At 39.7% G+C, this 22,986-nt stretch overlaps 2 protein-coding genes across 4 annotated transcripts; one reads left to right on the top strand and one right to left on the bottom strand.

The window, feature by feature from the left end:
- Positions 1-454: 454 nt before the first annotated feature.
- On the bottom strand, positions 455-11,864 carry slc22a18 (solute carrier family 22 member 18). Of its 2 annotated transcripts, XM_069705447.1 has the most exons (12): positions 11,815-11,864; positions 11,181-11,194; positions 10,859-11,030; positions 9,066-9,163; positions 8,833-8,978; positions 7,882-8,014; positions 6,769-6,881; positions 3,171-3,281; positions 2,648-2,748; positions 2,457-2,558; positions 1,298-1,418; positions 455-1,024 (listed from the first exon to the last, which is right to left on the bottom strand). In XM_069705447.1, exons 3-12 carry the CDS (start codon positions 11,009-11,011, stop codon positions 837-839), a joined length of 1,266 nt encoding a protein of 421 aa, XP_069561548.1. In that variant the 5' UTR covers positions 11,012-11,030; positions 11,181-11,194; positions 11,815-11,864; the 3' UTR covers positions 455-836. The 2 variants fall into 2 exon arrangements, with proteins under 2 accessions (XP_069561548.1, XP_069561547.1); XM_069705446.1 differs by lacking the exon at positions 11,815-11,864 and having other exon boundaries at positions 11,181-11,543.
- On the top strand, positions 11,143-22,354 carry LOC138624880 (very-long-chain (3R)-3-hydroxyacyl-CoA dehydratase-like). Of its 2 annotated transcripts, XM_069705451.1 has the most exons (12): positions 11,143-11,230; positions 12,077-12,184; positions 14,442-14,487; positions 14,654-14,727; positions 15,269-15,433; positions 16,301-16,352; positions 16,482-16,592; positions 18,180-18,307; positions 18,770-18,882; positions 18,975-19,081; positions 19,177-19,308; positions 20,490-22,354. In XM_069705451.1, the coding sequence occupies exons 2-12, from the start codon at positions 12,104-12,106 to the stop codon at positions 20,564-20,566; spliced, it is 1,086 nt and encodes a 361-aa protein (XP_069561552.1). In that variant the 5' UTR covers positions 11,143-11,230; positions 12,077-12,103; the 3' UTR covers positions 20,567-22,354. The 2 variants fall into 2 exon arrangements, with proteins under 2 accessions (XP_069561552.1, XP_069561551.1); XM_069705450.1 differs by lacking the exon at positions 11,143-11,230 and having other exon boundaries at positions 11,969-12,184.
- Positions 22,355-22,986: the final 632 nt, after the last annotated feature.

The following is a 22,986-nucleotide window of genomic DNA, read 5'->3' as shown; positions in this document are numbered from 1 at the left end:
AAAAAGGGGAAATTCACTCTTTGATGCATCTGAGATTCGAAAGGTGACGAAGAGCGCCAACACACACTGTGGTTAATCTCAATAATGCGCCGTACTTTATCAAGTCTTGAATGAAAACATCATCTGAAAAGTAACTGGTAGATTCGCTGTAGTTAAATTACAGCATTGAATAAATACACGGACGGATTGCCATGAGGAACGCAGCTCATTTGGCTTCTTCAAAGGCCACACTGGTGTTTAGAAGCTAAAATGTTCAGACAATAATCAATTATATTGATATTCTGACAATTTGCTGTGTTTCTGCTACAGATTCATTCATTTCGTCTGAAAAAGACGCTACAAATCTTGACTAAAAAATTATTAAACCAGCAGTAATGATACAAAATGAAGTCGCAGACATATGACTACGTTTACATAAAATGTATGTACAAAAATAAGATCTTTTTTTTAGGAATTTGTGTTGACTGGCCTCGTATTTAAGTTTTTTTTTTTTTTTTTTTGTGATTTATCTTCGATAAAATCTCAATAGCAGCAAACTGATTGAAACCAGTAACTGTGAATGTGAACGATGAACAGTGGAAAGCGTCACCAGGTAAATATGGAGAATCTGCTGCCATCTAGTGGTTTGCAACTGAATTTCCATCATAAACTGAGCATAAAACCTGAGTCTTAGAAGAGCTGGTATGATTTAATCTCATTGTGCAAATTACTGAATGAAAATATAACTGTATAAATTTGAGAACCTGATTTCTTTCTCCTTTTTTTTTGTGGGGAAGTAGGACGTGAACAGAAGTTTTTTTTCAAAGACGTAAAAAAAAAAAAAAAAAAAGGGGTTTTCACTCCTTCTTTTCGTCGGTCTTGTTGAGGCGCCACTGCAGCATGTAAACAAACATGGCGATGTTCACGGCAAAGTGGACGAAACCGATGGAGGAGAGGCCGTAGTTGACGTACAGGAAGCCGCCGGCGGTCGGTGCGAGCGTGCGGAGCAGAGATTGAACGGACGCACAGAGTCCCAGCATGGTGCCTGCGTACGAGAGACACGAGCGGGTTCAATGAATAACTGGAGTTTTCCGATTTCTGGTATTTGGCTCGGCTGTTTTTACACCTAAAACTTGAAACATCGAACATTTTTATTTTATAAGGTGGTTACTTCCTGCTTCTTTTATTTTGAAGCAGCTGTAATCGCGCGTCAAAAATTCGAGGCCTACGAATGTGTGTACTTTCGTTAACGCTCTTTTTTTTCGTGGTTTCTCCGACTGCGTGCCGAGTCAGCAGAAAAAGCGGGGACGATCCTCACCTGTGTCGGACGACGGTACGCTCTTGGTCAGCATGCTGTCTGTGAGGACGTTGAACAAGTTGAGAGAAAACGTCATGGGGATGACGATCAGGCAGAATTGGAACACGTTCTGCATGTGAGCCTGCACGAAGGAAGGAAATGTCAAAATAAAAGCATCTGAGCAGCGAGGGATTATTTTTCATTGTTGGTTGATTACAGGAAGTGACTCTATTTTCTCACCATTTCTCAAAATATATATTTACACTGACAAAGATTTGAGAAGATAAAACGGAGACATTGCTATCTACTGTTTTTATATGCATTAGTGTGAAGATTTGTAAACACATTCATGTTTCCCAGAGGATGAATCCTGACGACTCAGCGGATTTCTTGACTTTTACTTTAGCGCCACCAGCAGACTGTAAAATGTTTGTAAAAAAAAATGTTTCAACACCTGCCTTAAAATGTGGCGCAAATTTTTTTATGTCCCCTTCAGGACGAGTTTTACTTACTTTTATTATCAGTGAGTTTTTTGGTGAGTTTTCAAAATCTAAATTTCAATTTGTCCAAAACTTTATTTTATGCAAAATCACTTTTATTCCCACGTGCTAACTGGCTACACTTCCCTGGTGGACATGGTGAACATTATACCAACTCAACATCCATATGTTGGCATGCTGACATTAGCATTTTGCTAAAAGCACTGCTGTGCCTTAAGTTACACTTTAGTTTTCGTCTGAGCTGCAAAACAGCAAACAAACACATACATTCACAAGAAAAGATGGAAATAACTCCAATTTTAACTTGTTGCAGCTTGTAACATGTTGACGTTCAGATACAGTTGAATAAAGTACTAAAAAAAAAGGAAAAGTAGCAGCACCACGATGGGAAAATGTCTCATTTACAAGTAAAAGTTGTAGCAGTAAAATCTACAGGTCACTTTAGGAAAAGGTCATGTCAAAGAGTGAGTTATAAATTCAAAACTCTGTGAAGACGGAAAAATTTAAACACAAAATAAAAAGGAAGAAGTTAGGCATTAAATAAAACTACAAGACAAGGAAATGAAATGTGCAAAAAAAAAAAAAAAAAAGACAAAAGCAAGCTGTGACCAAGTCATTTTTCAGAGATGTTGAACAGTTGAATTAAAATCGTGTTTGTGTGTTTTGTGTGCGTTTTGTACCTGAGCCAGTCCGACCAAAGAAGAAACTCCGATGGACAGAAGCAGCAGCAAGTTGTCGGAGTATCTCGCCGTGAGCCGACCGATCACTCCTCCCTGAACGAGCTGAAACAAACATCTCGGTTTTTCACTGAGTGTGACATCGTCATCACGACCGGAAAACACGTCGAGAAGGAGAAGATTTTCAGTCTCACCATACTGGCGATGCCAAAGTAGGCCATCAGGTAGCCGTTCTGCTCCGGCTGCAGCTTGAAGAAGTCCAACGCGATGATGTTGAACATCACCTGAAAAATGACTGAAACGGGAGAAATCCTTCCGTTAAATTTACACATTTCTTCCTTCAAACGTTTATGATGATGCGTTTATCAACCAAAAGATTGGCTGCACTTTGAAATACACATTTAACTCTACGACTAATTGGCTTTACTTTACACGAAGTGGGAAAACAAACCCGGCCTAAACAGACCGTACCAGACCATACTGTTTTTAAATAAATATTATAATGATAAAAGTCCAAATGCATGTTGTTTTTTTTGTCAAATATCAAATCACCTACGGGAAGCTGAAGGGAAAACCCTGGATGTGCACAAATAACGAAGAGATACTGACATAATTTGCTGATTGGGATGTAACGTGTGACATTTACTGGAGTAAAAGTAGATAAAGTGACTTTATAAGAAGGAAAAACATCTGTCTTTTTATTTGACATTAATTTACCTGATGGTAAACCTGCGACGATCTTGATGATAAAAGTCGTCTTCACTCTTGGAAACTTCATCAGTCTTGTAATCTCACCCAAGCTGAATATGGACTTCTTTTCATTCTCAGCTGCAGTAAAATAAAAGACAAAGAATAAAACCGATGAATGAGTGAATCAGCAGCGTGTTGCTATCACATGTTGAAATGAAATACAACTATAAGGGTGCCTGGGATTGAATGTAAGATGATTTTGACATTGAAACAGATTTACATAAATCTAAATTGCCTTTAAATCTACATATTGTTTGGAACAAAATCCTGATGTCACGAGGGAAAATTGTTTGTGAAGTTGCTGAATCAGCAAGTGTCAACAGGTTTAGAAAAAAGGAGTAGAAAGCAGCTACAGAGCGGTTTGTTCCTGTCTCAGGACTCGTTTTTTTACCCTGTGGAAAACATTCAATAAGAAAAAAAAAAATAATAATAATATCACAGCATATTTTCAAAATTCACTGTTTTAGATAAATGTGTCTCACGGTCTCCTAAAATATGAAATAGTCGGTTGGGGAAAGTTGGCAAGAAGCAAACTCAGATAACATTGATTAAATGTTTAATATTTCAATGTTAAAACCATGAGCTAAATACAACAGTACTTATTGAAAATATAAGTTGTAACTGTTTTTTTTTACCTAACAGCCTTTCTGACCATAATTCAACATTGAATTGACTGTTTTTGCTTTTTTATTAGAACTACAAAAACAACACGGGGCAGTAGTAGTTATAAGTTTCATCATTTTTATGCATTTCTTCAAGCTGAATTATTTTTTTTCTTGAACCAAATTACAGTAAAAACCCTCCTCTCCCCCTTTCCTCATTTTTTTTTTTTTTAACTTCTTTGACAGTTATTTTTCTTCTTCGATTGCTTAATGAGCGATGACACGCTGACCAAGCAGCAAATGTTTTCACTCTGCAAAACGAACCAAACCGTGGTTCAGTTTGATCCGAACCGAGACCACCTCCTTTGGTGGGACCGAAGTTTGGTCCTTTTGGATCTTTGCACACCTGATGCTTTGGTTTGGACCAAATTGAAAAGCAAATAATAACTCGTTTTAATGAACTACTACAGACCTGCGGCTGAATGTTCGAAGAAATTTTGAATGAAATGTTAAAAAGGCTTTTTAATAGACCACCATGCATGTCACAATGAATTTGAAGAATTTGAGGTCATTTGAATTCTTTTTTTTTTATTTTGCATAAATGTTTTACTGAACATCAAAGGAACATAAGTAAGAATTCCCCCAAAGGATAATGAAGAGAAACCATTGTAAAGTGAAGTCAAGGAAAAATCCTCCTCGAGATTGTTGGAAAGGTTACATTTTTCTTCCATTAAACTTGAGTTTGGATCCCGGCTCGATCTGGTCGTATATTGTCAGTAGATGAGATTTTGTCGGTGTGATGTGACGTGACTGGATTCGACTCCAAACAACGACGGCTCCTTGATTTTTTTTTTCTTTTTCTTGACCGCCCACTTCTTTAGTTTTTCGCAGATTTTCTCTTTTTTCACGGCGTCTAACGCTTTCTGCATTTTCTCCATCTCGTTCTTGTACATGTTCCTCATCGCCGTCGCCGCCTGGAGCTTCTCTTTCTGGTCTCGGACCGTCGCCTGACTCTGCAGGGCCCGCAGAGAAACCTGCGCCAGCTTGCGCTTCAGCTCCTCGCACAGCTTCAGCGTCCTCCTCAGCTCTTCGGTCTGGCTGAGCAGCTCTCTCTGCAGGGACTCCACCTTCCGGAAATGCGCCTCTCTGTTAAATTTTCCGCGAGGTTTCGGTTCGAGGATATTAATTCTCTTCCCCGTTCGGCGCTCGACGTCTCGGCGAATTATGCTCTCCCTGAGGTTCTGCTCGTGGAGCTCCTCCTCACGCTTCTGGTGTTCCCTCTTCTGGTCCCCGGCTTCAATCTCCAGAAACCCCGCCTCCCTCTGAAGTTTCTGCTTCTCCACTTGGAGGAGATGGATCTGCCTCGCCTGCTCCTTACACTGACCGTCCTTCTTGTGAAGGTTGGATTGCTGGATCGCGATCTTGTCACGCAACTCCGCGCATTCGCTTCGGCAGCGCAGCCACTTGTCGTTGCAGCCGTCCCGTTCTCGGACCGCCTGACCCATTTTCTCCTTCAGGCTCCGCTCCTCGGCTCTCTGGCCGACGGCCTGCTGCTTCGCCGCCTGCAGCGCCTTCTTCGCCGACTCCACTTCCCGCCTCAGGACCTCGCTCTGCTGGCGCTCCCTCTTCAGCTCTTTCTCCTGGATCCTGATCTTCTTCTCCGACGCCAGCAGTTGGTTTTGGCAGCGCACCAGCTGGTTCCTCGGGTGGTCTACGTCTCCGATCGCGCTGTAGATTACCGTCTGCTCGCTGTTGGCCGTAACAAATGCGATCTTCTTCTTGAGGGCCTCGTTGTGCTTCTCGAGGGCCGTGTTTTTGTTCTGCAGGAGAGCGTATTCCAACTCAGCATTGCGGAGGATTGACGACGACGCCTTAGACGCCCACTCTTTACCAGCTGCCAGCTTTTTTAAGCATTCCATCTTTTGTGTTGGTTTCTCCACCATCAAAAGGGTTTATTTAGATTTGAAAAAAATCTCTTGTCTCCGTGGTAACCTAATGAGAAAGCATCACATGACTCGATAACATTCCAACAGGGTGTTGGAGTGTAATTATCCAGCTCTCTGATTGTGATTGCACAGCTGCAAGGGCTTTTTAAAATGTATTTATATGTTTCATATTTATTATTTAATATATATAATTATTATAATTATTATATTATTATAATATTACCTTTACCTTCATCTCACTCTCTGAAAGCTAAACACATTTACACTCACAGTGGATGCAGTCATAAAGATTGGAAGAACGGGATGGACGCATATTTGTGGAAGTGTTTTAAACTGCAATACCACCGAGGGCCACTAGGGGTTGAGTCCAAAAAGGCTCCGGCTCCATAGACTCCCGTTTAACTTCTCTCATGAAATATGAAGGAAATTAATTTTCCCCACAAGTCTTAATGGTGTCATTTGCCAACTTCTTAATTCAATTATTATTCATTTTCTGGCGGTTCATCTGAAAATAATCACATCATTAATTAGATAAAAAAGCGGTATGTTTGGGGGGGGCGTGTCTGTTTGATTGACAGGCCTATGGTGTAGTGTCCCCGGTTTCCCAATCAGAGCCATCGGGTCAGATTCAACGCTCGCTCCTCCCCAGCTTGTCCAAATACGGTCACTTCTGGGTCCGAAATAATCACAAGATGGCGACGACCGAAATCCCTCAAAATGTTTCTGATGTACGATGATGGGATGTGGTGTTGACCTTTGACCTTTGACCACCAAAATCTTTTAATTGCCATCGTTCAGTCCAAGTGGATGTTTGTGCCGAATTTTTAAAAAAAAATGTTTTCCTTCGGGGCGTTCCGGAGACGACAGGTCAGTGACCTTGACCTTTGACCCCAAATATTTAATATATCCATCCTCGAGACCGAGCCGACGTCTGCGTGCGATGAGCCTGTGACACATCACCACTTTATACAAACAGCTGGAGAACATTAGACGCAGCAGACAGGAAGTGTGTCTTACATTTAGCGATGCTCCCGGGAGCTTCAACTTTGGTCGTTTTTGGGATGAACTTCAAAACCAACAGCAAATTGACGGCGCTTCCTGCAGCGCCGAAACATGCAGTGAACGTCTCCCTGAGAAGAATAAAGTAAAAAGCGGTGTCAGGTGGACAAACATCTCTCAGAAAACACACACAGTTATTTAATTAATAACAATAATACTGTTGACTGTGTTTCTTGGTTGTTTGTATAAAATATATATAGATATATACTGTACTGTATATACTGTGCATTTTATATTTTATATTTATATTTTATATTTTTACTGCTATTTTACTGCTATTTTATTGCTTTTCTATTGTTCTATTATTATCTTATTGCTTCTGTATGCTGCTGTAGCGAAAAAATTTCCCCTCGGGGATTAATAAAGTAACTACCTAACCTAACCTAACCTAACCTAATTGCATTTCCACGTTTCGTTTAAGTCGGAAATATTTACCACTTGGAGGCAGCAGAACAAGCTGCAAACAAAACACTGACATCTTATCAATTGATGCAGAGTTTCTGCAGATAAGGATTTAAATGGGATTTTCAAAATTTAGGCCATACATAGTCAATAAAAGTCTTATTTTCAATATTAAAATTCGTAAACTTAGAGATGAAGCTTTGACCCGTGTAGAAGCCACATCGGCTCAAGTGGATTTAACTGTATTGCTTTAGTATTTTACATATTTCGGTTTCCTTTTTGAATAATTTCAACTAAAGTGAACTGAAAATGTACAAAATGGGTGACTGTATGTGCGGTTTTGTTTTAGACATGTGAACTGTTCTTGTTTCACGAGTAACAGTGGAACACCAATTATTGCATTAAACATTTTGATTGCATCAGATTTGGTCGTAATTAAAAACATCAAGTTCAACAGCATGAGAGGCGCTGGATGTTATCTGCTTTCTGAGTTGGAATTTTAATTGGTTGGATATTTTCAAATCTGACCCGATGAAGGGAACAGAGAAACCTATTCGATATCAAACTTTTCCAACAGCTTCAGGGTTGTTGGGGTTTCACGTACAGCTGTGGGCTTGTTACCGAGACACACAACAACAACAACAACAACAACAACACAGTGACGCTCACCCGTATCGCGTGTTCAGCTGCCCGCCTAACGTGGAGCCGGCGATCACACCGATGCCAAAACACAGACCGAGTTTGGACAGAGCACCGGCCCGCTGCTCCGGCTCCGAGAGGTCCGTAACAACCATCTGAGACGCTGCATAACGGCAAAAGGACGGGAAAAGCACAAGGACATTTAAAAACAATTAAGAACAGCGATTAAAACATTAAGCAGGCTAAAAAGAAATGGGGTAGAAGTCACGGTGCAGTTTAAGATGTCCTCAAATCTGGTTCAGAAACTGAAATTTTTACACACAATTGTTCCCAAAAGAACAAAAATTTGGGTTTATTACAGCCTAAATAACACCATTTAATGGATTTTTATTTTTTTAAATTTTTTTTTCATGTCTGTCGTCGATGTCTCTTAAACCTCTAACCATTGTTTAAATGTTCAAAATAAGTAAACAATAAGAACTTGAGAATGACAGCTGGAAGTGACAGCTTCAGCGTGACTTCATTGTTTTGTACTAACTCTGTAATTTTCAAACCCCCCCCATGATTTTCCACAGTTCCAGTACCATATTTAAACCTCAAGACTATCGTGAATATTTCAAGGTTACTGCATGTTATTACAAAATATCGCTTGATATCGCAAAAATGTCTGAATACTGCAAATACTACACACTTCAAATATGACTTAAGTTTTCATTTATGAACATCAACACTATAACAGAAAGTGTCTTAAATGCAAAGTTTTATATTTTACCGCACAATGTGAAAATCACAGGAGGACCGCAGTCAGAAATCCAAATACAAAACACGAAACTCATTCGAGTTTTGTTTTTTATAGCAATTAAGGAATTAGTACTCGTTTATAATTGTAGAAATAGTTCAGCCACACTGTTAGAAACATAACAATGAATGACTCTTCCAAACCCAATAATAAACTGGGCTTGTGGGTGAACAGATACTCACCAGGCAGGACGTGCATGAAGACCGTCGGGAGTTTGTGGACGAACAGCATGGCGGGATGGTCGGCGACGGCCAGCAGCAGGAAGAAAACAACGGTCGAGCCGCACGCCAGAGACAAAGCAGCTCGTGCCCCAAAGAGATCTGCAAACCTGCCAGAGAAAAACAAAAACAAAGTCACATTTTGCTACCAGATGTTGAAAAAACAAGAAATCTCCAAGCAAAAAACAAGAACTTGCCTTCCGAACATCGGACCGCCGAGCAGCTGACTCACACCTACCATGGTTTGCAAATAACCAAACCACAAGGTGTCGAAGCCAAGTTTCTTTGCCAAATACTGCAGAGAGAAAACGTACACTTTAAAATACACGCAATCGTTTACAGTTCCGGTCAAACATTCAGACACACCTCCTCATTCAAGGGTTTTTCCTCTGTTGTTTATTTTTGGGGGGAATTAACGCATCTGGATTATTGCGTTAAAAAACAAAAGATATTAAACAAACTAAAATGAGTCTAATGTTTTAGATTCTTTAAAGTAGCCACTGTTTGCTTTGATGCTTTGTAGTCAACACATTATCTAGCCCTGATAAAACCGCTGATAAAGTAATCATCTAATATTGTCACGTGTTCTTATTATATAATAGTGACATAAGCAATAATTTGAGCTTTTAAATTAACCGACATTTTAAGTGCATTTTGCTGATAATATGTGTGCGCATATATTCAAAGATGCTATACGTACGATTTTTTTTTGTTCAAATGTTCAAAAATTTATCAAAATCATCCAGAGTTCGCAGATTTGACGTCAAAAACATCAACATTGTGTTGCAGAGATTTCTACTAAAGTTAGCATGCTAACCAGCTAGCCCCAGCCGCTCCCGTCTTGTAATACCAGCCCACACCTCAAAGGGGCGATGGTGAGTCGCTGCTCTGGCCTCGGTCCCAAGAGTTTGTGTCTTTTAACCTCTCGTTAATATTCAACAGAACAATAAACACGACAATGGCTCAAACTATTTGCAAAAACAGGAGTGAAACCAGAATAAAAACCGGTGTTTCTCTGCTCCGCTGCAGACGGCGTTCGGCGGGTAAAAGGTACGAAGTTTGATGCTAAACTGTTGTTAACGGTAACGGTGGCCTTTATAGTGATAGTTTACAACGGTAGCTAATTCTATAACATCATTGGCAGTGTTAATATACTTAATTTACACTTTGTTGAGTTTCTTTGGACAATTCAAAATGGATCTTTAGTGCAGCAGCGGACATCATAAACTGCACCGGAAAAAAAAAATATGACAAAGGGGCGTCAATATCTGGATAATTAATTATTGATTAAAAACTGGAGCTAAGCAAAGCTGCCATGTAAACTAAACCATATCGCCTTCTTTTTTCTTTTTTTTTAAACCATTTCTGGGTCCGTACAGTCTAACTTTTATAATCAGCGGTTGTAAACAAAAAAAAACAAAAAAATATAGCCGACTACGAGATAACAGGACGATGCAAAATGAGGGCAAACCTGGTATTACGAGACGGTTGCTTAAATCCTACATACTGCCCCTTTAAAGTAGTGGTACACTCAGTACTCAATACTCCGTAGGATCAGTAGTAATACCTAAAGCAGCATTAAAAAAAATAAATCACATCACTGGATAATTAATACCGAAGTAGTAACACTTAGGAACCTTTATGATGTTGTAGTTAATATATTATTGCATTGTAACCTGTAATAAGGCATCATATTTTCTATACTAAAAATAAAATCATCGGGGAAGCAAAACTACAATATTTATGCCTGGAGTATGAGTATAAAACAACATAAAATTAAAAGTAAAATCGTACTTAAGCACAGTACTTGTGTCAGTGAGCCAAGCATGCTTTTACCCACTGTATTTAAGTACATAATAGAAGCATATAAAACATCCGCGATTAAATTTTTTTATTTTTCAGCGTTAATTTGACTTTTAATCGTGTGCGCTTCAGGGCCGGCGCGGAAAGTTCAGCTTCCTGCTGTGACGTAACAAACAACAACACTTACAGGGGTTACGGAGAACTGCAGAAACATCAACGTGATGTCCAAAGCGCTGAGGAGGTACACGACGTGAATAACCTTCACCCTCTTGGGTCGGTCCGCGACCTCAGCCGGGAATGAAGCCGGTGGTCTGGACGTGGGTTCAACCCTCGGACTCATTTTTTTTTTCTGATAATTACTTGAAAGCACCACCGCGATGTAAATGTGACGTTTCCGCGGGAAAAAAAAAAAACACAAAACAAGCACAAAGTACACAAGCGGGTGGAAATAAAACTGAGGCCGAACTTTGGTTTCGCTTGACCGGTAAAAAAAAAAAATGTCCTCCTACCTGGTGCGACTGCACTTTGGACCGGGAGGCGAAAAGGAGGCGTTACCAAGGTAAGATATTAGCTGGTTACGAAGAAACATTACAGCTCAAAAGGGGAAGAAAAGAAAAAAAAAAATGGGAGTTTCCGGTTTTTACATTTTCAGCTCCTATCGCGAATAATACTTTTTTTTTTTTTTTCTTCGTGAGGAAATAAAATGTCTCCTCAGCTCCTCTGAATTCATTTTACGTTTTTGAAGATCCAAAGCCGCTAAAAACACAAATCCAACCGTCAAATTTGTCGTATTTATGTTTCAGATATATTAAGTGCATCAACCGAAAGCCTCGTCAGGATCAGATTTTTGCCTTTTTGCGCTGTCCAAGTTGATACCATGGTAACCGAAATATAATACACGCTTCCTGTAGTATTTTCAAATTAAAAGCATTACAGCGGTTTAGTAAAGAAAAGGGAAAGGTGGGGGGGGGGAAAGGCTTTTATTCTGAAACATTTGCAGGAAAGTGTTGTGACTAAAGTCGGAGAATCACATTTTTTGAGTTGAGTCATCCGGAAACAACCGGTTTTTGTTGTTGTTGTTGTTTTTAATGAAACAACAATTATTAACAAACGATTTATTAAAACGTAGGAACAAGTGGTTACCTGGGTAACAAGCCGTCCACGTCCTCGCGCGAGAGACTTTTATTTTGAAGCTGCTTCGGGAGGCGTTTTTTTTTTTTTTTTTTTTTCAGAATTCTTATTTTGAAGTCCTCGAGCGACCTCCTTCCCGGAAGTGCCATCCCATCCTTCCGCGTCCACCTTGTGTGTGCGTGTGGGGGGGGGGGGACTTCTCCGGCGCATCACTTTTTGAGTTACCAAAAAAAACAAAAAACAAACAAAAATGGCTCCCTTTTTTGCCATATAGATATCCGGACAGCAACGAGCCGCGGACATGCAGATCCTGACCCCGCACGTCTACTGGGCTCAGCGGCACGGAGAGATCTTTCTCCGGGTGGAACTGAGCGACGCGAAGGTAAGGACGGTTCCCCCCCCCCCCCCCCCCCCCCCTGTCATTTTACACGCTGAGCGTTTAAAATAATCTACAAATAAAATTTAAAAAACCCACCTGAACTTTCTTGTGTTTCCGTTGCGGGTGTAACTTTCGTCCCGCTGATGGTTTCTTTGCGGGGTTTTTAACGGCCGCTAACAGTTAGCTTTCACCGTTAGCCTCCGTGATGCTGCAAGCTGCCGTTAAAACGGGCTGAAGCGACCGTGCGCGGTTGTTTTACAACAAAAAGGCAAAAGTGCTTCACTTCAAATCATTTCAAAGCGTCAAGGCAAAAAGAAAAGGACATTTAAAAAAACAAAACAATTAAGAACAAGTGATTAAAACATAATAAAAACAGATTAAAACATTAAGCAAGCTAAAAATAAATAAATAACAAATAATTAAAGGTCCAGGGCGGTTTAAGACGGCCTCAAATTTGGTTCAGAAAACGGATATTTTTTACACATAATTGTTCCCAAAAGGACAACATTTGGGTGGGGGTTTATTACAGCATAAATAACACCATTTAATGGATTTTGTTGTTGTTGGTTTTTTTGCCTTTTCATGTCTGTCGTCGATGTCTTTTAAACCTCTAATAGTTGTTTAAATGTTAAAAATAATAACTGGTGAATGACAGCTTCAGTGTGACTTCCTTGTTTTGTACTAACTCTGTAATTATCAACCCCACCCATGATTTTCCACAGTTCCAGTAAATTAGAGCTGCTACTAATATTTATTTATTCATTCGTTTTGTCTATAAAAAAGTCAGATAATAGTGTGAAATTACTGTTATAATTTCACACATCCCAGAGTGTCACAAATTAAATGTGACAGAAAACCAGCAAATCTTCACATCTGAGAAACTGGAACCATCGAATGTTTGGTTTTATTTTTCCTTACCAAATTATAAAAATGAATGTGTGGTTGTCAAAATGGTCTTTTGTCAACCGACTAATGAATTATCGAGGAGTTGTTGCAGCTCTAAGACACCTTAATAGTTAAAAGTATAATACCAACGCTTTAATATCACTATCAGAAGACAACTTCTTCTTCTTTTTTTTTTTTACAGAAGTTTGTTATCTAAATTAACAGTACAAAACAAGCTGCAGACGTACTAACTCAGAAAAAGGACAGCTGTAGTTTGACTTCCTCTTTTTTTTTTCTTGCCAACCAACAACAACTTGTGGTTTTCCATAGTCAAAACAATGCAAGTTTACTTGTAGAGCAACTTTTCAACAGAAATGCAGCTCAAAAGTGTTTCACATAATGCATAAAAGAAACGCAAGGGAATATAAATGGACACAATACGATTAAAACAAGTAAAATAGAAGATTGATATCCGTTGAAATTACGGTGCAGCTACAGTGAGACGTGATTATTCCCATATTTGACTTGAGTTAAAATACGTCGGTAAACATGTAAAGTTTTACGCTGCGTTTAAAGAGAATTTAACTTTTCCTTTCATTTTCGTTCTTCTGGCTCGGCTGTTTTGCGTCCGGCATCTGTCGGACAAACGTCTCATTAAAGATGCACGACGTTTTATGGTAGTTGTGGATCTTGTTTAGCCTCTTCGGAGAATCGATTACCGGTAACTGAGAGAGGAACACCTGTCAGGGCGACACGCAACCAGACACATTTATATATCGACGAGGGCAAAACAAGACGAACGAACTCCTCTCAGTATGATGCAATACATTTTATTAGCACACGTTGATTTTAAATTTGAATCAACACTTTGGTAAAACACAAAATGTAACATTATAATCTTCACCAGGTTAATATTTAGTGCAAGTGCTGTCGAATTAGACGTCATTAATTCGAGTTTAGTTTTAAGGATGAGGCTGAATATATTATATAGATTATTATTATTGTTATTATTAGATATCGGCAACCAATTGTAATATTCTGCATCCCTACCAGACAAACCTGCTATCTATATTTAAAAATACAGTTTTAGTTAAGCAGTATTTATTTTTATTTTTTACTTAACTTTATATTTGTGGTTTTAATGATTTATATCTTAGCCCAAAGGGTGCAGCAGGCAGGGCAGTAAAAGAAAAAAAAAAGTCTGTAATCAACACAAACCATTTGTGTCTTTTTTTATGGGATTAGTTGGCGATAACAAAAACTGTTTAAATATCACCAAACTCCTTTCTTTAGTCCTCCTCATCGTTCGGTCCATTGATTGCGTCATATTCGGTTTTCTGACGGCTGCCTTTGTGTTTTTTTTTTCTTTTTTCAGGATCTCAATATCAGCCTGCAGGAAAACAACACGCTTCAGTTCAGAGGTCGGTACTTAAAGTTTGTGCAAATAATAATAATAAGAAAATCATGATCACATAAGAACCTTTACAAGGAAGATATGCTGCAAAATAATCATTTCAAAGTCTGTTTCACACAACGTGAAGTCTCATATTTTGTTATAACATAAATTATGATATCACCCCCCCACAGCACAGGGCCATGGAGCTAAAGGAGACAATGAATACGAGTTCAGTTTGGAGTTCCTGCAACCCGTTAGACCCGAGGTATTGATCTTTTATATATTTATTACAGTATGAACTGTATTATTAGTCTGAAGACATTCACTCACATTAAAGCAGTTTCAATCTATTTCTGAGACGAAGAGCTGCAGGTTTTAATTTCAGATCTCAAATATGAGGCAGTTTTCAGTTGTTGTTTTTTTTTGCTTTACGGAGTGACTCAAGATTAGAGCTGCGATGTCATTCGTTATAAATGTCACAGTTATACTGTATTCTCTTCAACCATTCAAAGTTATTGATATTCAGCAGCCAATAAAATGTGGTTACAGTATGTATGATTTTTTTTTTTTTTGTAAACCTAAATAAGTGATCAAAGTTACACCTCTGGCCGGCCAAATGCCTCCACTTCCTGTATTCCTTTCAAATTAAAAGCCCTCTAGTGTTTCATACCCAGTCCAACAATCTACTAGGTTTTTGACCCAGCCTTTTTCTTTTCTTTTTATTTAAAGATGCGTCATTTCATCGCTTTGCGTTTGTCTCACTTGAGAAGCCGTCGTATAATTTGCCGGCGCTGTGTTTTTCACAGATCAACCATAAGTCCACCCAGCGTCAGGTGGACATCAAAATCAAGAAGCAGGAGGAGTGCTGGTGGGACCGGCTGACGCTGCAGGAGAAGAAGCCTCTGTTTCTGGCTCCGGACTTCGACCGGTGGCTCGACGAGTCGGACGCGGAGATGGAGCTTCAGGCCAAGGCGAGAACTCGAGCAACAACAGGAAAATGTCGCCTATCGAGAAAACCGCTTTCTATTGCTGATATAAAAGCTAGTTTGAGGATTAGCATTGTTTTTATTGGGATAGTCGGACGCCTTTTTTTTTTTTTTTTTTTTTAGCCACACGTCCTCTTTATGCAAAGCTATGCAATGCCAGCCCCAAAAACCAAAAACAAACAAACATTGAATCCCTCATTCTGGTCTGTCAAAGCTCAACTTTGGGACAGAAGTCATTTCAAATAAGATGCCTGACAGTTTCCTTCGTTACTCTGGCGTTAAAAACTGCAGAACCGTAATATATCAACCACTCAAGACATGCAACAGTCACGGCAATCTGTAAGTGGTGTTTTTTTTTTAGGGTTGGAGACGTTTGCAACATCCGTGGTTCGACTTCCTTTAACCTTCGTTGCGTATCGTACAACCCTCCATCTTCCTGTCTACTATTCTGTATGAAAATATAGAAAAAACATGCAAAAGAAAAGTATTGATCCAGTCCTTATTGCTCTCTGATTGGTTGGACTTGTAGCTGAAGGACTTTTTCAAAACTACATTTTTTTTAGCGATAACTGAAAATGCTCAATTTGACCGGTGCTTCCTGCTGCTTTGATTATTTCAACCAAACTTTTACTTTTGTTTTGTTTCTTTATTTTGGTCGGGTTTTTTTTTTTGTTTCTTCCAAAACTGTTTGTTCCGTCCTACAAACATATCGTTTTGATTATTTCGCTTCTACTGTAGACTCTTTTCTTTTTCTTGAGATCAGTTCATTTCTTGCTGTGCATTTTAATTTCAGGTCAGCGGTCAAATACAGAACTATAACTGTTCGTTATAATTCATGTGTTGTTCTTTCAGGAGGAAGAGAAGATAAACAAGATAAGTGTTGAGTCGAGAGTTCGTAAAGACCGTGAGTGTTTCCACAAACTTTGATGTTCCTTACAGCCGCTCTGTCGCTTTATCGCAGACGTTAACTCAATGTTTACTCCAGGGAATTTTGCAGAAATGTCATTTTCGTCATTACCGTCTGTTTCCTCAGCCTACCTCGGGCTGAAGAAAGGTTACCTGTTCATGTACAACCTGGTGCAGTTCCTGGGATTCTCCTGGATCTTCGTCAACATGACGGTTCGACTCTTCATCCTCGGTCAAGGTACGCAAGGGAGTGTTTGCATTATTTTATTGTCTATCTTATATATTAATTTAGTCTTCAATGCCAGAAGTTCCTCCAGATGCATCTGCCAACACCTCAACAACCTGCAGTGGAGTCATTTTGGGGCAACACGTGGTTTCTTTTGGTTTTTTCCACTTTCCTGCAAAAACGAAAGAAATTTGATGGATATTTTTTTGTGTGTATATTTAATGTGTAAATGCATTTTAAAAGATCATTTTGTTTTATTGCCGCTTTATTTTTTTTATTTTTTTTGATTTTATACACTTTATTAATCCCCGAGGGGAAATTTCTTCACTACAGCAGGGGGGCTCTCAGGGGGGAGATGCTGCAGCAGGCTGCCACTAGCGCGGCGCCAGGTAACCTGACCTGAGGTGCATGTTTTTGGATGATGGGAGGAAGCCGGAGAACCCGGAGAGAACCCACGCAAGCACAGGGAGAACATGCAAACTCTGCACAGAAAGGCCCAGGACCGGATTCGAACCCGGAACCTTTTTTGCTGTGAGGCGACAGTGCTAACCACTGCACCACCGTGCAGGTTTATCTTTGTAGTTTTGGCTCTCTTTGCCATCAGCCACGATAGCCTTACTCTCACCAAGTTAACTGCTCGAGGTCTGAGGGAGCATCGACAGTCACAGTCACAGGTTACATCATCTGAACCACTTTATTTCGAGGTAAAGTGTAACAAAAAAAAAAAAGAAAGAAAGAAGGGGATGCCTCAAATTTCAGGAATAATTCCCAACTCCACAGGAAAAAGGTGCACAGAGGAGGTCAAACGTTGAAACAGGAAGTCTGTCTGTAAACTGTGATGTTTACTGATGTTTAAATCAGACGGTGAGGGGAATCATTTTGCTCTCCGGGTTTGTTTACAAGCTCCTGGATCGTCTGACTGCTTGTGTTTCTCACACAATCATTTGTATTGATGTCTCTGCTGTAGTTTTGTATGTTTTAGTCTCACCAACTAATTATGTATACCTAAAATTATATCATTATGTGTATATATATTTATATATTAGGTTAAAAAAAGAAAAATACACCGCACAATTCGGGGTTGATTTCCTCCCTTCTGGACAGCATTTTCTGTTCATGCCATAAAAATGTCCCCGCAGGGAAAATGAAAACCTGCTTGAGATGAGTTATTCATCCCGATTTATATTTAGTCCCCTATTGTCAGTTATGTCGTTGTGGTGCTTTGTTCAGAACATCACACGAACCCCAAGACTTCAGTAAAAGCAGCATCGTCAGACAAGCAGAAGGGGGGAAAGACTAAAATACAGATTAAAAACAGGAATTAAAACTGAGATCATTCTTCTGCTCGATAGTTTTGGAAAATTTATGGAAAAGAGACGAACACGATTGCAGCGACATGAAACAAACCGGAGGTCCAGAAAACCCAGCGAGAGTGGGAGGTTTTTTTTTGTTTGTGAGGAGCGCTTCACAGAAGAGTTCATTTGAATGGAAACAGGAACACAAAATACACAGCGGGGATTTGTTTTGCAAATGATGGTGGTTTATGGATAGTGGCTGGAGCGATGTGTGCTGTTTAATCACGTCTGTGTGTCTCCACAGACTCGTTCTACGACACCTTCCACACCACGGCGGACATGATGTATTTCTGTCAGATGATGGCCGTGCTCGAGGTCATTAATCCCCTGCTGGGTCTGGTTAAAACCGGATTTTTTCCTGCTATGATACAGGTGACACAAAAAGAGATTTTACTATGATTTTGTTTTTTAATTTATTTTTTTATCCTCTTGATTTTATCCTATTACCCGGATAACCACGAGAATAGCTAAATTCCACGTTGATTTATTTTTCGGAAGTTACTTGTACTTCAAGTAACCCACCTGACGTGCGTAAAGTAAACTTATTTCAACCAAGTTCACGATCTTTTTCCTGAACAAGTCCAAGTGGTTACTTTCCATGGCCAGACGAGGTAAAACGTGACGCTGACGCGGTGTCCTCTAGTGGACCGACGGGTGTATTACACGCTACGGTGTGGTATCAGGTTGGAAACACAAATTGTGGCCTTTTAAATGAGAAGTTTCTTCTTTTTTTTTTTTTTCCCTGAAGTTTGAACTGTCAAAGAGTCGATGAGGTCTTAGTATTAGTATCTGCAGTATTGTAAAATGAAACTTTTTTATTTTACTCTGCCTCAGGTGGCCGGGAGGAACGTCATTTTGTTCGTCATCTTCGGCAGCCTGGAGGAGATGCAGAACAAACCGGTGGTCTTCTTTGTCTTCTACTTGTGGAGCACCATAGAGATCTTCAGGTTCAGCTCAGACACACCTTCCTCCTCCTCCTCCTCCTCCTCCTCCCCCCCGTGGTAACGTCTGGCTCGTCTTTCTCCCTCTCCCCCGTCAGATACCCGTTCTACATGCTGGCCTGCATCGGCACCGAGTGGAAGTTGCTGACGTGGCTGCGCTACAGCCTGTGGATCCCTCTGTACCCGCTGGGCGTCGTAGCCGAAGGTCAGTGACCCCCCCCTCCCCTCCCAGCCCCGGTAGAAGTTCGCCGGTCGGGCCGCTGACGGCGTTTTGTCGTTTTCTTGTGCCCGTTCACTCAGCGGTGGCCGTGATCCAGTCTCTGCCCGTCTTCGACGAGACCCGTCTGTTCAGCTTCCCGCTGCCCGCCGCCCTGGGCCGCTCTTTGAGCTTCTCCTACACGCTGCAGCTCTACCTGGTCCTCATGTTCCTGGGTGAGAAATTTCGCCGACGCGGCGCCGTGCCCTCCACATCCGCAACACAAACATCACATCCGGTCTTAACGACGTCACGTCAGCTCGCAGCTCGGCATAGATCGTTTGTTCCCAGTGGATTGAGTTAGTTTTAGTCCTTTAGCGCGTTTAGATACGACAATAGTTGCCCAAAATGCTGCACAACAGGAAACTGCATTAAAAGCAATTAAGAAGACTTGAAGCATTTAAGCCATACAAGACAAAATAAGCAGTTAAACAAGATGAGAGATATTAAAAAGTAATAATGAACCAAAACAGCAGGATATATATGTTGCTTTATTGTGCAAAACATTTGGTGATTGAATATTTCTTGAGGAAAAACCTTATCAGATTATTATTCTAATTATAATATTCGATATGTATGTATTAAAATATGTCTGCAGATCTTGCAGGAAAATTGAAATACATTCGACGATTGAATATTAATATGAATATAATGTTTTTTTTTGAAGAGATTCAAACTGCACCAGAGTAATATTACCTGAGTTTTTAATATTAATCAGGGATTAATGGAATTTTCATGCCAATGGAAAACTGCCGTGCTTGTAAAAGTTGCAACTCAAAAGGATTCACAGTTAATCTGACATATTGTGGTGAAAGAAAGTCCCTCGAGAATATTATTAATCTTCTGAGAATCCAGCTGCTGCAGGTTAAAATGCATTTTTGTGACGTCTGGCTTCCAATTTATTCAGAAGAAACTGGAGTTACCGAGTAAAAATCTGTCAAAGAATATTTTAGCCACATACACACAAACGTTAAAAGATCATGACATGTGTTTTGACGGGGGTTTTTTTTTCCTAGTTGTTGGTGCCGGATGATTAGAAAAACAAAAAGGTGCTCAAACTCAAATCATGTTGAGATTCCCTGAACGTTTGAGTTTTATAGTGTAATGAACTGAGCACTTCCTGTCTGGACTATAGGAGAAGCTTATTCAGAAATCTGACACACTAAACCTGCAGTTCGTGTGTTTACTTTAGCAAACAAAGTACGAGAGTGTAGAAGAATCACAGAATTATTCAAGGTGTCTTCAGAGCACTTTTTATTTTGAAAATCCTTCAACCAGCCAATCAGACGAGGACTTAATGAGCTGAACACTGACAGATGTTCTGCCTCCTCCTCCTCCTCCTCTTCCTCCTCCTCAGGACTCTTCATCAACTTCCGCCACCTGTACAAGCAGCGGAGGAGACGCTACCGCTCCAGGAAAAGGAAAGTCCAGTAACCTGATCCACGCGCTCCTGAAGCAGCTGTTTTCTTTTTCCCCCTCTTTATTGCCTTTTCTTTGTTTTCCTGCACGCACACACACACACACACACACACACACACACACACACACACACACACACACACACACACACACACACACACACACACACACCGAACTGAAGTTACCTGGGCGAACTGTTTCCTGTAAATCCTTCTGGACCAGCTCCGCGACTCGCAGTCGGAACGGACGTCACCTGAACGCACCGCGCAGGTTGATTACGGCCCTTCTGTGAGTTTTAAGTTGCTACCAGGTTTATTTCCATATAAACGACCATATTTATTCATATTGTCTCTTTACAGTCACCGTCTGTGGCTGGGAATTCATTGTTCATTTTATATTTGGGGGATATAAAACAAACGTGGTTAAAAAAAAAAGAATAATGTAACCAATATTGATATCAGTGAACTGCTGCCCTATAATAATTCATTAATATGTGTTTTGAAACTACAGAAGAAATTTCGTCGGAAATACAAAAGTTATTGTTAACACGTGACATAGGCAAATAATTAGGAGCTATCCTGTATGAAATGACTGCAACAGGATGGTTATTTCTACTTTATTTATGTATTTCGTGTTATTTATAATATCAAATCCTCGTTTGTTCAATGATAATGTTTCAAAACAGCTTCTTTTTTTTAAACATGTTTATTGGAGCTTTATAGTCATTTATTATATATGACAAGACAGACATATAATCACCGTCATATTTCTACTTATACTGTTGTTGTGTGTTAATGCACTGGTACGGCTGAAGCGGTTTCACTGTTGTGGTGCGTTCAAAGATGCTCAAAATGTAGGTCGTTTTTTTGGGGGGTTTTTTGCATCATTTTAAACACAAGATACAAAGCACACACATCTGAGAACTTCTCTGAAGTTGTTTACCTGTTTTCCTTTGGGTTTATTTTCCAAAAAAACATGTTTTATCAGTCACGTGAAGTACCTGAATGCACCGCAAGAATCAAGAAGCAGATTTGACCCAAGCTGAAGCTACAAAACCACTTTTATTATCGTGTCAGATGCCTTTAAAGTTCGACTTTTGAGTTGGTTTAAGAAGTGATTCGTGGATGAAGCTGTCAATCATTCAGTGCTTTGATTACCGGAGGAGGAAACATTTTTAACAGCTTTTTTTCTGACAGAATTCACAATCGTTCACACACAAGATTATTGTCGACAGCCTATCATATCAAATATTACGTTCTTTTAACTTGTAACTGGTCCCAAACTTTTGTTATTTTAAATAGGAATCCTTGGTTTTATCATTTAATTCATTTACGATAAACATGGTTTAGTCTCAGTGAAATAGAAGGACATCGTATTTGAGATTCCCGATCAGTCGGTGAATATGAATATCCCAATGAGCCGTCCAGAATTCAACCCTGAGTGAGTTGATGTTTTCTTTTCTTTTTTTGTCCTTTTATTAATTTTAATTCACATTTTACTTGTTTTATGGGGTTTTTTCCACCATTTGTGAGCTTTTTATATGTTTCATATTTATTAGTGTTGGCTGAAATTGTTGCTTTTAATCTGTTTGTTTCTGATGGTTTTTTTCAACGGTTGTCTTTTGGGAAAAATATAAACACGCAGCAGACACGTCTGATTATAACATTTCCAGTTATTATTACGCAGGTGAGTTCGGACTGATGCTGCATTTGAGGTTTAAATTATAAAGTCAGTACGTTTGGCTTCCTTCCAGTGTCCTTGATTAAAAAAATAAAATAAACATTCGTACTTTTGGAGGCCGTCGATCTGTTCACCTGTTGTGATTTTTTTTCTTTTGGCGTTTTGTGCTTCACAGCGGAGACTTCGAACGTGGCAGGAGAGGTATGACAGCCGGGATCAAACTAAGCTACGCTGCAGTTATTTTGGTTTCCATCTTAACCGCCAGGAAGTTCTTTCAGTGAGTAAGAAAGAAAGAAAGAAAAAGCCCCACACTCATAAATCTGGCTAAATCCTTTTATTTTTTTAGATTCTGTGGATGTTAAAGCTCACGTTACTCTCCACAGGACATTCAGAGAATTGACAGCGAGCACTTAACCAAACCACAGCTTCTTTTTAATATTATTATTAGTATTAGATAATATTATTAGAAAAATATGGGACCTTTTAAAGGACAGTTTTACACCTTTTTTGTTCCCCATATCTAGCTGTCCAGTAATACATTCTTCCATAATAAGTTTCTAATGGAAGAGACGGGGGACAAAATCCACTCGGTCCTCGTTCTGTGCACAAATATATTCTCAAAGCAATTTTCTGCTGTTAAACACAGACACCTTTAACACAACTCGTCCTTTAAGTTGTGAAGCAGTTTGCGTCTTTCAGCTTTTTTCATCTCTTGTTTTTAAGTCACTGTAATGAATAATGACGGAGAAGACCAT

The sequence above is a fragment of the Brachyistius frenatus genome, unplaced genomic scaffold (assembly GCF_029030835.1).
Source record: "Brachyistius frenatus isolate BFR_SWC_R1_liver_20210118 unplaced genomic scaffold, ASM2903083v1 Contig_56, whole genome shotgun sequence".
Lineage (NCBI taxonomy): Eukaryota > Metazoa > Chordata > Actinopteri > Embiotocidae > Brachyistius > Brachyistius frenatus.
The sequence above is the reverse complement of the archived record's forward strand: the minus strand, read 5'-3'. Positions and strand labels throughout refer to the sequence as shown.

Bases quoted from the DNA above. Each gene is read 5' to 3' on its own strand.
- LOC138624880 (XM_069705451.1), top strand. From the start codon at position 12,104: ATGCAGATCCTGACCCCGCACGTCTACTGGGCTCAGCGGCACGGAGAG. The intron at 18,308-18,769 runs GTGACACAAAAA...ACTCTGCCTCAG, and splicing joins TTTTTCCTGCTATGATACAG to GTGGCCGGGAGGAACGTCAT. The intron at 18,883-18,974 runs GTTCAGCTCAGA...CTCCCCCGTCAG, and splicing joins AGCACCATAGAGATCTTCAG to ATACCCGTTCTACATGCTGG.
- slc22a18 (XM_069705446.1), bottom strand. From the start codon at position 11,260: ATGTTTCTTCGTAACCAGCTAATATCTTACCTTGGTAACGCCTCCTTT. The intron at 9,164-10,858 runs GTAAGTGTTGTT...TTCTCTCTGCAG, and splicing joins TGCAGTTCTCCGTAACCCCT to TATTTGGCAAAGAAACTTGG. The intron at 8,979-9,065 runs GCAAGTTCTTGT...TTTCTCTGGCAG, and splicing joins GGCGGTCCGATGTTCGGAAG to GTTTGCAGATCTCTTTGGGG.